The 14,659-nt window shown below is 39.0% G+C and overlaps 1 protein-coding gene across 2 annotated transcripts in view; it reads right to left on the bottom strand.

Moving 5' to 3' along the window:
• Positions 1-14,659, bottom strand: part of Nprl2 (Nitrogen permease regulator-like 2) — a 129,381-nt gene that overhangs the window by 77,759 nt on the left and 36,963 nt on the right. For both annotated transcript variants that reach the window (XM_090385048.1, XM_090385049.1), the window contains exon 5: positions 3,086-3,222. In XM_090385048.1, the coding sequence (XP_090241174.1) occupies positions 3,086-3,222 (137 nt within the window). The remainder of the gene's footprint in view (positions 1-3,085; positions 3,223-14,659) is intronic.

The following is a 14,659-nucleotide window of genomic DNA, read 5'->3' as shown; positions in this document are numbered from 1 at the left end:
AAAAAAAAAAAAAAAATACCAAGTTTTGGTGACATTCTTTACAGTAAACAGGTCTGTTCAGCTACTTCCACGATACCAACAGTTGTCACAAGTACACAACATTTGAATAGTGCCGCTTATTTGACTCCTTTTGGTAAAGTCTGGAAAACGTTCATCCTCACTGCCCACTCTGTATATCTAAAGAAGACATTATAATATGAAGACACTGCTCAGTGCAATTCAATACAGCACTCATCAATGGAGTATATGAGGCAACTTCAGAGTCATTGGTATGTTAATAGGCATGCAAGGAGGATTCATAAAATGTTGCTTTCTATGTCTGTGGGACAACGATTCTGCTACAGACCATTTTACATCAAATGTGACTGGCTTCAAAAAAGCACATATAAGCCAGGAACAAGCAGTGTACAGAAATCATGATACCTACCTAGTAATGAGTAGGCCCACCTTTCGCTTGGATAAGGGAAGTCACACGGCAAGGTACTGAGTCCATTAGTTCACAAGAGTGTTCCACAGATATTTCCATCCATGCTTGCTGCACTGCTGTCCATAATTCCGTTGCATTCCTGGGTGGATGATCCAAAGCTTGAACGGACCTTTCCACAGCATCCAAAAGATGCTTCACAGGGTTCATGTCTGGTGAATGGGGAGGCCATTACATGGTGGTAAAATCTGGGGAATGCTCTTTGAACCATGTTCTAGTCACTCTGTGGGGAGGCGCATTGTCCTGCTGGAAGAGTCCATTGCCCTGTGGGTGCACAATGACCATGAAGGGATGCAGATGGTCTGCAAGGATGGACAAGTAACTCAAAACATTCAGAGATGCGTCTAGACATACCAGAGGTCCCAACGTGTGCCAGTTGAACATGCCCCAGCCCATTACCGACTGCCCACCTGCCTGAACAGTTCCTTGTTGACATGACGGGTGCATAGCTTCATGTGGTTTCCGCCAGATGCACACCCTCCTGTCCACTCGAAATAACTGGAAACTGGACTCATCGGCCCAGGGGACCCATCTCCAATCATCTAAGGTCCAGTGTTGATGTTCTTTCAACCAGTTGAGGCATAGAGTTTCGTGTCGTGCCATTAGCAACGGGACTCTGGTGGGTCGGTGGCTCCCATAATGTCCTATTGCAGCTAATGATTGCCTGATGGTCTTGGTGGAGATGTTTCTAGCATCTCCTTTGTTGATTTATGCCACTGTCACTCTCTGGTTGGCCGAAACAATGCAACAGATGTCAATGTGGCCATTGACAGATGTCAACGGCCACATTCATCCACCACCTTTCTCTGCCCACAGAGCTGTCCACAATGAGATGTTATTCCAGAAATGGTGTATTCCTGATACTCTCTTGATACTATCGAACAGGGATAGTGCAATTTCTGTACCACCTCTGAGATAGTGACCCATGCGTTGGGTACCCACTATTATCCTTCTTTAAAAGTATGTTAACTCACGATGTTTATTCATACTGACATCAAATTATCATCTATGTGAATGCAGTGAACCTATATACCTGCCAAGCAGTGGGTTCATCCATTAGCAAGAGGGGTGATAGCGTCGCATTGCCCAGGAACCAGGTATCCAATGAATTCTGTCCTTTCAGTGTATGTTCCATTAGTGGATCCAGTGAAGATTTTCCTTCCTTCTTTCCATATTGTATTTGGCCCCATGAAGAGATTTGTGAAAACAATGGGTGAGGATTTCATTACTCAAAGTGAGAAATTTTGAAAGATCAGTGCTGCAAAAGTGAAAGAGGAAATCTTTGTGGAGCCTCAAATCAGAGAGCTTCTGCAGGATGAAAGCTTTGAAAAATGTCTCGATGTACAAAAAATCGAAGCATGACATTTTCAAATGGCTCTGTGGAAAATCTGGGTAATTCCAGGTCTCCCACATACAAAAACAGAATTCAGAAATTGCTGAATGCATATAAAAAAATATGGATGTCATATGTTTGCTGAAACTTTATTTCTTGCACTCACATTTAAACTTCTTTTCCAAAAAACCTGGGAAAGAAGGGGGAACGATTCTATCAAGACATTAAATCAATGGAAAGTTTCTGGAACAACATATATTTGTGTATGTCTTCCAATGTACACAAATGTATGTTGGCAGACTACCGATAGGTACTGTGCCATGACATTCTGGACAAAGTATACCAAAGGAAATCATCCGCACAACATTTTTAAAATATACACATCTTTATATTACAATAGTGTACTGTATTATTTTAATTATACACAAAGTGTATTGGGTTTAAAAGTGATAAAAATGTAACTGTAACCAGTATTGTGTTTTTTAATGAAATTGTCCTAATTAACTTATACTGATATTATCAGTAATCACATTACAAAAACTACACATGCTAGAAATAATTAAAACATATTTGAAACGTGTATACAAAACTAGTTTACACTTTTGATGGGTAAAAAAAAGTTTCAGCTGACAAGTGTTATTTTTTTTAATCGGAAAAGTATAATCATAAAAAAATTCATTATGGCTTCATGTGGGTATAAAAAGTGTCATATGTATATTCCACAGAGGTTTGGTTTCTCTTCAGTTTGACTGCCTTGTATGCCTTGAGATTGGTCAGCAATTTTTTTTTTTTTTTTTGATAACAGGCCTGATGCTGGTTACTAAAGACATTTTTGTTCTTATTTTTGATAGAGTGTTAAAATAAACAATAAAATTTTGAAGTACACTATTTTAAATTATTTCTTCCTTTCTTCTAAAGAGAGTGATGTGACCAGTACTACACCATGCTTGCAAATCTTATCTGTCCTGTTAGATGGTTAAAGAAAATACATTTTCTTTTTTTGTTTAATTTTGATTAAATTTATAAATACAGAAGTTTCAGATGTGTTGCTAATCAGGAGGTGTGTTTGTATGTAATGGTCAATACATAAAAACACAGTATATTTCTTCCAGTCAGTAATATCGTGTGTGTGTGTGTGTGTGTGTGTCATGAATAGTTACCAACCATAACTAAAAGTTTTCAATATATGTAAGCATTAGTACAACACAAATTGTGCCTTAAAGAGTTGGCCAAAAGAGTTTATATATTTAGCACATATAAAAGTTCACCTGTTGAGTGGTGAGATCCCACTGGGATGGTAATATCGATGACCAGCTCTGGTTAAAAATAGGAACATGATGATCTAGGACCTGAGGAGGATCCTTGTGAACTCTTACTATCTTCAAGTGAATGGTGGTAGACTCACCTAACAATATCACAAAAGATAGCATTTATAATATATGGAGAAATCTACAAGTTTTTGTTATTGCATATGATACATAAGATAGAATATTCTATGAAAAAGAGAACTGTAGATTAAAACTTGTTTAAAAATAACTAAATGCAACAAGGCATAATATCTATATAATATTGGTGTAGATACACCATAGATAACTCTTAAGAAACTACGATGGTAGTGTGGGAAGCATCATTTGCTCTGTATCTCATATTGTGCTCTTCCTTCACGAGTTGCCATGGTATTGCACTACCTCGAATAAGTAACACTTCACTAATAGAGAAGACTATTGTTACTTATTCTCAGTGAGTACTGCCACCCAGACGTAACCGTTTCAAAGCTATTGGCCTATCATTGGTGGGTGGGTATCACCAATATTATATAGATATTAAAATTTGTGTGCAAGAAAAATAAGTGACATTAAGTACTGAAAATGTTTGCTACTAATGTCCACACAGATATTCACTTTGTGACATAATGTTAAAAACACAATGGAAAATCTTACAAGGAATGTTCTCCATAAGTTAAAGAGAACATTCCCTGTAAGGATAATGGGGATTTAACCTCCAGTCTTCCAATTAAATGTAATTGTTTTTAAAAGAGCATTGTCCTTGATATAACCCTACAGGAAATAATAATGGCCAGGGCAATCTTAGCCACTGCAACATGGGAAGCGGGGCCTGTTAACCATCTTGTTGAACTTCCTGACTACACGGATTAAAAAAAAGCATGAAAACTACGTGGCTTTGAAAATATGTATTTTGCTTTTGCAAAAAAAAACAATACAAGTAATGAATTATTGAAAAGTGATGTTTAACAATAAAATAATGCCGCTGAAATAGTATTAATATTAGCATTGGCCACATAGTGCAAGGAAGACTAAGGCTTATGATGCCATAGCCAAAAAATAAATAAATAAATAAAATAAAAAGACGAAAATTTTATTATTATTTATTTATTTATTTATTTTTTTTTTTTGGAGCATTAGCAACTAAGGCCATATTGCTCCGGGATATGTGGTGGTCATTCCCTGACCTTTTCGCATCCTCCGTATTTGGTGGTGACGGGCTCGAACCCCGGTCTAATCAAGAAGCATGTGCTACGCTCTGCTGCTCCTTCCCACCTGGCTACGGAGGAGCCTTGAAAATTTTATAAAAATAAATAATTAATAAGAGAAAAGGAAATAGACAACCTGTGTTTACCCTCCTCCCATAGGTAATTATCCAGCTGACCTTTGAATTTCCTCAAACTGACAGCTTCTACCACTGATGTAGGTAACTTATAACTCACTGGCTAAAATAACACTTCCTGCAATCCAGTCTAAACATTTCACTCTTGTAACCAGAAATTATGGCCCCTAGTTCTAGAATCATTTAGCATTATCATTAGTAGAGGCATATGATGCAAGAAAGCAAGCTTATGCAGCATCAGCCAAAAAAAAAAAAAAAAAAAAAAAAAAAACCCTTTCACTTCACCCCTCCGTTCGTTCGAAATACCTGTCCAGCTGAGCCTTAAATTTATTTAGGCTATCAACTTCCACAACAAGGGATGGAAGTCTGTTCCACCAACCAACTACCCACTGGCTAAAGGAAATTTCCGCACATCTATCCTACATCCGTCTTTCCTCAATTTGAATTTATGCCCTCTCAGGTGATTATTCTGAGCAAGAGGCAGTATCCCATCAGCACTGAGCATGCTCAAACCATTCAAGGCTTTGTACACCTCTATCAGATCACCTCGCTGGTGCCTAGTCTCCAGACACTAATTTGCAAAACTTAAGCCTTTCTTTGTAACAGCAACCCTTCGTTCCGTTCACTAACCTTGTTGCCCTTCTCTGTACTCTAGAAATTTCTAGAAATTTATTCTAGAAATTTTTGCATCAATAGCAAAAATTTCTTTAACATACATGAAGTCTTTCTTCATATGGACGCCCTTTTGCCACTTTCACCAGTTGAGTTACCCATCTTTTGACCCTTTCAAGAAGCACAATGTCTTTCTTCAGGTGTGGTCTCCACACTTAAACACAGTATTCCAAGCGTGGTCTAACAATAGCCTTACATAATGGGATTATGACGTCCTTATCTCTACTTACAATTGTTCGATAAATCATCGATAGGACACCATGGGCCTTCACAACCTGTCTACAATGCTCAGAGAATTTCTTGTCTGACCGTATCATAACACCCAAGTCCCTTTCTTCCACTACTGGCTTTAGTTCAACTCCACCTTCAATTCCACGAGTCTTTCACCTCTTTCATCAATTCCAAAATAGCTCCCTTTTCTGCGCTGTTTTGTCTTTTTCCAACCTTATCATTGAAGTCCCCCATAGTAGTCTTGACACCCTTGGAGATGTACTTTTGAATTGCAAAATGTTATTTTTTTCATCTTTATGGACCAGAAAGCCAACTCCACCTTTGCTCCTTTCACTGTTTCCATTGGTGTACAGCAGATTTCACTTCATAAACTTATAAATGATTCATTTCTTCTTCTTATTTCAGCCAAACCAATGATATTCCAATTCACATTTTCTAATTCCTTTTCAGGCTCTAATATCCTGTCTTCACCGATGAGCAATCTTAAGTTGTAACAGGCCAAGTTCAGTTTCCGTGCATGGCAGTCTTGTCATACCCAGAGATTCTTAGCACCCTTACTTCCACTCTGATCCTCTCGCTGCTGTTAGAGGGGGGAGTGAGAGCCGCTGGGCCATTTGTTTCATCATGCTGTCATGTGCTGGAGGGTTCAGTCTTTTCCTCTTCACGCTGACCAGGCGTCTTGAAGAGAACCACTCTACACATTCGTTGCCACCTAAGTGACATAACAGGGATTACCATCGAGAAGGTGTGCATGAGTGGATTTTAGGGAGGCAGGCCAACTGGACTTCTAAATCTTCTGAAATAGAAAGATATTGGATCCATCAGTGTTTTAGACTGTCTGATAATGCAAAATGCCTGTTCCCCTTAAGCCTCTGCTGATATGCACTTTTAATTATTGGTTCCAAGATTTTTCTTACCACTGAAGTCAGGCTAACTGGTTCTCTGTAGTTACTGACTTATGTATTAGCGATATGTTGCCACTTCTCCAAATAAAAGGAATCTCTTCAGAGTCCAATTATGTCTTCATAATTAACTTCAATGGTTTTATACTTGCCTCCCTCAAAATTACTGAGTATATGCCATTAGGCTCAAAAGTTTTTCCAATAAAAGGTCATCTGCAATTTCAAAATCAGTCCATTTTGTCATTAAAAATCAATGCAAAGTATCTATTCAATTCATCAATGACATCTGCTGGGTTATCTAAGACTTTCCAACACCCAGTATACAGGGTCTGATCTGATTAATTTTCTTTTTCTTTATATTCACATACATGAAAAACTCCTTATCTCCAATGCGCTCTCTCTCGCTCGCTCTCTCTCTGTCTCTGTGGCGCCTCCGTAGTGGGAAGGAGCAGCAGTGCGTAACACATGTTTCTTGATTAGACCGGGGTTCGAGCCCGTCACCACCAAATACGGAGGATGCGGAAAGGTCAGGAAATGACCACCGCATATCCCGGAGCAATATGGCCTTAGTTGCTAATGCTCCTAAAAACCAAATAATAACAAATAACAACTCTCTCTCTGTGTGCTTTCGCATACTCAGCCCAGGCTACCTAACCTGACAGACTCCACTAAGGTTATTAGCAAAGAACCTGGACCCGTTGTTGTTTTGCTATATTCATTAATGATATTTATGAAGGTATATGAGACTTAATGTCTAAGGTTGCAGATAATGTAAATGCTGGCAGGGTGGTTAATGACTATAATTAGGGTAAGTTACTGCAACAAGATCTAGAAAAATTAGGCAGATGGGTTGAGAAATTACAGCTGAAATTCAACATTAACAAATGCAAGGAAATGCATATGGGTAACAGTAAACACAGATTAATATACTGTGTGATACCACACTCAGGGTAGTGGAAAATAAAAGAGATGTGGTAACTGTGCAGTCAGACATGAAGTTCTCTGAGCAGTGCAGACAAACTGCCAGGACAGTTATTTATAGGAACTTTGCTAGCAGGGATAAGGAGGTGATTATCCCACTCTACAAGGTAATGGTTAGGATGGATCTTGAGCACTGCACACACTTTAGAGGCCTCATTTTAGGAAGGATATAGATCTGCTGGAATTGGTGTAGAGAAGCGCAATGAGATTAGTGAAGGTAACAAAAGGTAGTAGCAGTAGTAGTGGCATGTGATGCAAGAAAGCAAGTGTATGATCTTATGCAGCATCAGCCAAAAAAAAAAAAAAAAAAATCATACCATTCCCCCCAAATGCCTGCCCAGTTCCTCCTTAAATTTATTCAACCACCTTCCACAACGACAGATGGAAGTTCGTTCCAGCAATTAACCACCCACTGGCTAAAGGCAAATTTCCGCACATCTATTCCACATCTGTCCTTTCTTAATTTGAATTTATGCCCCCTTAGGTTCGTAATCTGAACAAGTGGAGGAATTCCATCAGAATTCAGCATGCTCAACCATTCAAGGCCTTATACACCTCAATCAGATCACCGCGCAGGTGCCTAGTCTCCAGCCACTGCAAATTGCAGAACTTAAGCCTCTCTTGGTAAGAGGATCCCTTCATTCCCTTCACCAATCTTGTTGCCCTTCTCTGTACACGCTCAAGTGAATCTACATCCTTCCTAAAATAAGGCCTCCAGACCTGTACACAGTACTCAAGGCGTGGCCTGACCATTGCCTTATACAGAGGGACAATCACCTCCTTTTCCCTGCCAGCAAAATTCCTATATATCATTGACAAAACCCCATGACCTGCCCTGGCAGCCTGTCTGCATTGTTCAGAAAACTTAATATCTGACTGCACAATTACTCCCAGGTCTTTTTCATTTTCTACCACCTTAAGTGCAGTGCCACACAGTTAGTACATTTCTCGGGGGTTACTTCTACCCATATGCAGTGCTTTGCATTTGTCAAGGTTAAACTTCAGTTGCCCACTTCTTAGCCCATCTGCCCAAATTATCTAGATCCTGTTGCAGTAGCACACTGCCATTACTGTCATTAACAACCCTGCCAGCCTTTGTATCATCTGCAAACTTCGACATTAAGCCTGATATACCTTCATCAATATCTTTGATAAATATACAAAACAACAGTGGACCCAACACCGAACCCTGTGGGACTCCACTAATAACATTAGTCCACGAAGAGCAGCACCCATTGATTACCACCCTCTGTCTTCTCCCACTTAACCATCTTTTTATCCATTGTAGCAACTTACCCTTAATACCATTCTGCTCCAATTTGTACAATAGTCTTCCATGCACAACAGTGTCAAAAGCTTTCCTGAAATCCAAATACAGTGAAACTTCCCTTTAACGGACAGCCATGGGGAACGAAAATCTGTCCGTTAGAGAGAAGTGTCCGCTAACAAGAAGTCTGAGGGAGAAAAAAAAAATAAAGAAAGAAAAATCGTTAAACGTTTAATGTAAAATTAAATTAAATTATATACAGATTTTGCACAATATTTTTGTAAATAATATACATACAATTGTGCTATGCATATTATGACTTTATCTTAAGAAAAATACATACAGTAATCACTTATTTTCTTCTGCACCTTCTTCCGGCTGATAATTTTGTTTTCAACATTTGTTTGGAGTGAAGAAACCATCGAAAGTCCTTCAGTATCTTCTTCAGCGGCGAAAAACATTTTTAAATGATTGATTTGTATGAGCACTTCTATTTTCATCGGTGGTTCGTCGTTAATATGTTCTTCGACAGAATGACCTCCTTCCATTTCTTCATCCTCATGAGGAACTTCTTGAAAAATATTGATGATAATGTCGTTGATATCTAGAGCACCGTCTTCTGTAGTGAGGTTCGAGTCTATCTCTTCGTAGCCAGGGTCACTTGTAGCTGAAGTATCGTATATTATCAATAGAAGTTGAAGTTCTTGTTCTTCTTGGTGCTCCACACTGCTGTTCACAACTTCAATTTTTGCGTTTGAGAAGCCAGACTTTACAAAACAGTTCACGACAGTTTGTTTTCTAATTGCGTTTACTGAAGAAGAAATCCATTGAATCGCATCTAGGATGCTGATTTTCTTTGCAAGATCACTCGCACATGTTACATTGTTCATGTTTGCAATGAGATGTCTTAAAACACGTTTTCTGTAGCGAAGTTTAAAATTTTTTATTATCCCTTGATCCAAGGTCTGACACTCTGCAGATGTGTTTGGTGGCAGAAAAACGATTTGAATGTTGGGCAATTCAATGTGCGGGTGAGATGCAGCATTATCCATGAAAAGAATAATTTTTCTGTTTTGACGAATCATGTTTTGGTTCAAGTGACTTATCCATTCGCTCGTGATATCTCGTGTCATCCATGCTTTTTTATTAGATTTCCAGTCAACATTCAAAAGATTCAACTTTATGCCCTTGAAACAACGAGGATTTTGTGGTTTTCCTATAACAAGAGGTTATTCAAATTCTCCCAGCATATTTGTACACAATAGTACAGTCAAGCGTTCCTTAGAAATTTTTCTGCCCTGGCACTTTTCGTTTTTTAGACTCATTGTTTTTTCAGGAAGAGCTTTAAAAAACAACCCTGTTTCGTCACAGTTGTAAATATCCTTATCTTCAAAATCACAACATAAACCTTCCAATTTAACAGTCCACTCTGTTACAACGCCAGTATCAACAGATCCACCTTCACCATTTACGGTTTTCCAAGAAATTTTATGCCGAGTTTTGAACAAGTCTAGCCATCCCACAGAAGCTTTGAACTCATTTACTCCCATAGATTTCGCAACCTCCAAAGCCTTTTCCCTAATAATAGGCCCATTAATGGGAATTTTTTTAGCACGTGCGCCGACAAAACCACTCATACGTAACATTGTTAATTTTAAGTCCAACAGTCTTCGGGAATGATTTTTGAACCTGATCATTTCCGTGTTGCCAAAATTGTTTGAGCAGTTCATTTTTTTTCTTTAGGATGTCGCTTACCTGCGTCTTCTCGATTTTGAATTTTGCAGCGAGATTGCGAATATTATTTTTTTGCTGATCATACACATTAATGAGCTCGACTTTATCTTTTAAAGTTAAATGTTTACGAGAAGACATTGTGCACTTCACACAACACTGAACAAAACTGAAAACTGAAACTGAAAAGATGAATGGCCGACCAAATCCCCCCCCCCCCACACCGAATTCATCAGAAGTTTTACACGTGCCTTAAAATTCTTGAAAAAGGGTTTAGAACTGCGACGTAAACCTTGATAAAATTCAGAGAATTGGAAATAGAAAATAAACACACGATTGAGGCAATACGTGGAAGAAAAGTTCCTAGAAAAAGGGCCGTGAGCTCTCCCGCAGTCCGTTATGGGGAGATCAAATTAAGTGCTAATCTAAACGAAACAGTGCAGATTGCCTGTCTGCGTCCGTTACAGAGAATGTCTGCTAGACAGAAGCTACAAACACGTTAAAACCAATAGAGGTGAGTTGGGGAATTTGAAAATGTCCGTTAGGAGAAGTTTCACTGTATATGAGATCAAAATTATTTTTTGCATCCAGTTCCTTTCTAAACACATCATAATATACTATCAAATTTGTCAGACAAGACTTTCCCTTAACAAACCCATGCTGTGTCTGAATTATTGCTGCAGTCTTGTCTAGATGATCCTGCCATGCATCTTTAACCAGTGACTCCATTATTTTACCCGGAACAGAAGTTAAACTAACTGGTCTGTAATTACTCGTGTCACCCTTCGATCTCCCTTTGTGAATTGGGGATACATTTGCACATCTCCAGTCCGTGGAAACCTCCCCTGAGTCCAAGGATGCTCCCATAATTATGGCTAAGGGTTTGTTTAGTTACTTTGTTGCCTCCTTTAATATAACTGGATAGATCCCATCCACCCCAGGTGCTTTTCTTATGTTTGGAATGGAATCCTACGTCGAACACTTTTTAGAGGACACACAATGTAGGTTTAGAAAGAACTTATCTACAAAAGAAGTAATAGAATTTAAGATTCTTAGGTGAAAGAATGATAAACAATGGCAGGAATCTGTATGTGTACTTTATTGACTATGCAAAAACATTTGACATGGTAATTTGGAATGAGCTTTTCCCTCTACTAGAAAACATGGGATGTCCACAAAGATTAATTAGGCTAATATTTGACTTGTATGAAAATCAAAAGGCCATCAGGTTAAATGGGAGACAAACGTTGCTACACGTCCGTAGGAATAACCTTAAATTGCCCTACACATGTCTCCCGGGTGGTGCTAAGTGAGCAACTGCGTTGGCTGCTGGACCTCGAGCTCTGCTTTTGGATATCCCAGCAATTAGAGGATACATTATATTAATACTTAGAACATGGAACATTATCCTAATCTAAATGGCTCCTTTCAGAACCAAACAACAACAAAGAACATAGGACACCCTCTGAATATTCTTCAACTTAATATTGAGGGTATAAGCCGATCAAAAAGTGACTACCTTTTAAAAGTGCTTAACGACTACCATGTAGATGTTGTGCTGCTACAAGAAACACATTGTGAAGATCAAAACCAACTTTACTCTAGATGTAAATTACCAGGATACAGCCTTGTCGCGGCTACTTTCCATAAAAGCTATGGTACCACTACGCATATCCGAAATAAAATTGACCAAATAGAAATCTTAGACATAAGCACTAATGACATTTTCACTACCAGGGTTGGGGTGATGGGCCTGGAAATAATAAATATCTATAAACCACCATCTCGACCTTGGTGTAAAGAAGCTATCCAGAATGTGCATCATCCATCAATTATTATGGGAGATTTCAACAGTAGGAGTACTCTTTGGGGCTATGCTGACACTAATGCAGATGGCCTTGGTGTGATGGCCTGGTCTGAAGTCGAGGATGTTTTCTTAATGTACGATGCAAAAGAGAAAGGTTCCTTTCACTCAGGCAGATGGAACAAAGATACCAACCCAGACCTCTGTTTTGTCTCAAGAGATGAGTGCGGAAGACCTTTGCAGTGTAGCAGGAAAGTTTTGAATAATTTTCCTCGTAGTCAGCATAGACCAATTCTTGTAAAAATTTGCATCGAAGTTCCAATAGTAAGATCAAAGCCTGTACCTCGCTGGAACTTTGGAAAAGCTCACTGGGAAGCCTTCACTAATGAAGTGGATCACAATATTCAATGGATCCCATCAAAAACCGACAATTATAAGCGATTTGTTGGTTTAATATGCTCCATAGCAAAGAAACATATTCCCAGAGGATACAGGAAAGAATACATTCCTGGCTGGAACAGAAGATGTGATGAGCTATATGAAGAATACCAACTTAGCAATAGAACAGAAATTGCTGATGAACTATTGCAATGCTTAGACTCTGCTAGGAAAGAAAAATAGAACATAATGACAGCAGGTATGAATTTCCAACACTCAAGCAGAAAAGCATGGACACTTCTGAGGAAACTCGGAAGTAGTACTCCCAAATATATTAATAAGAGCTCAGAAGTATCCCCAGGAAAAGTAGCCAAGAGAATTGTCAACATTTCCAAGAGACCAACCGATACTAACAAAGTTGAAGTCAAAAAACTTAAGAAGGAATTAAGAACTAGACTATCCTTGGCTGAACCAACCTCCCAATTCTCAAGAGAATTCACAATTGCAGAGATTTCAACAGCTCTGAAGGAAATAAAACCAGGCAAAGCAGCCGGAGTGGATGGAATATATCCAGAGTTCCTGAAACATTGTGGTCCAAGAGCTCTGAATTGGCTAGTTAAATTTTTTAATGACATCTTGCAGAATGGTAGGTTCCCGTCTTTGTTTAAGAGAACTAAAATAGTTGCCATCCTAAAGCCTGGGAAAAGTGGATCTTGCCCTGAAGATTATCGCCCAATTGCACTTTTAAATATATGTTATAAATTAATTGAAAGAATGGTTTACAATAGAATTTCATCCACAACCTTCCAACACATACCAATTGAACAAGCTGGATTCCAACCAGGCCGAAGCTGCTGCGATCAGGTACTGGCACTTACCAGCCATATCGAGAACGGATTCCAAGATAAGAAGACCATTGCAGTCTTTGTGGACTTGACATCAGCTTATGACACAGTATGGCGACAAGGAATGATTCTGAAATTTTTGAAGATTATTCCTTGTAAGCCCCTCGCGATCCTACTTAACAATATGTTATGCAACAGAGTGTTTGAAGTACACTTAAACAGCAGAGTGAGCAAGCCCTATATATTAAATGATGGTTTACCACAAGGATCAGTTCTAGCCCCATTATTATTTAATATCTATACTGCAGATCTTCCAACAACTGCTTCTAGGAAATTCATGTACGCAGATGACATAGCCCCGACTGCCCAGTCTGCTGACTTCAATGCAGCCGAAATTGTACTTCATAACCTGAATAAATATTTTCACACATGGCGACTTAAACCTAATTTAAATAAAACCGAAGTTGGCTGTTTTCATCTGGATAATCATAGGGCTAACTATATGCCACAAGTGGAATATAAAGGTCAACGACTGAAACACAACCCTTTCCCAAAATATCTGGGAATTATAATGGACCGAACACTGACGTATAAACAACACCTTTGTAATATTGCAGCAAAGATAAAAACTAGGAATAACATCTTGCATAAACTCAGTGGAACAGGCTGGGGAGCAAACGCAACGGTGCTACGAACATCAGCCCTTGCCCTAGTCTACTCAGTTGCAGAATATTGTTGCCCCGTATGGCTTAATAGTGCACACTCTGTAAAAGTTGATATCCAACTGAATGACACAATGAGGACAATATCAGGCACCATTAAATCGACACCTTTAAAATGGCTACCAGTGTTATCTAACATCTATCCCCCTCATATAAGAAGAGAAATAGCTTTGCTGAAAGAATGGCAGAAATGTCAAAGAAATCCTCACTTGCCCATACATCAGGATTGCAACCCCCAGAAGCCGGAGAGATTGAAGTCTAGGAACCCCTCATGGAAGCTAGGTGAGAAACTTATCAAGTCACATTTTAATGCTGACCAGACCTGGCGCGAAGACTGGACTACTTCAAATCCCGACCACCTGGGCTTAGTCAGTGATCCATGCAGAGCTGTTCCAGGTTTCAACTTACCAAGAAAGGAATGGACATCCCTGAACAGAATCCGAACAAATCACGGAAGATGCAAGTTTTGGCTGCATAAGTGGGGAAAAACTGAAAACCCATTCTGCGACTGTGACAACGTGCCCCAGACCATCCAGCATGTCATCTCGGAGTGCCCAAAGAGGAGATTTGAAGGCTCCATCCAAGATCTACATAGTGCTACTGATGATGCTATTAAGTGGCTGAATAAACTGGACATTACATTTTAATTCATCAAATGTTACTTATAATTTTTTTTCTGTAAAT

The sequence above is a fragment of the Mastigoproctus giganteus genome, chromosome 11 (genome assembly GCF_048544385.1).
Source record: "Mastigoproctus giganteus isolate SK-2022 chromosome 11, ASM4854438v1, whole genome shotgun sequence".
Lineage (NCBI taxonomy): Eukaryota > Metazoa > Arthropoda > Arachnida > Uropygi > Thelyphonidae > Mastigoproctus > Mastigoproctus giganteus.
The sequence above is the reverse complement of the archived record's forward strand: the minus strand, read 5'-3'. Positions and strand labels throughout refer to the sequence as shown.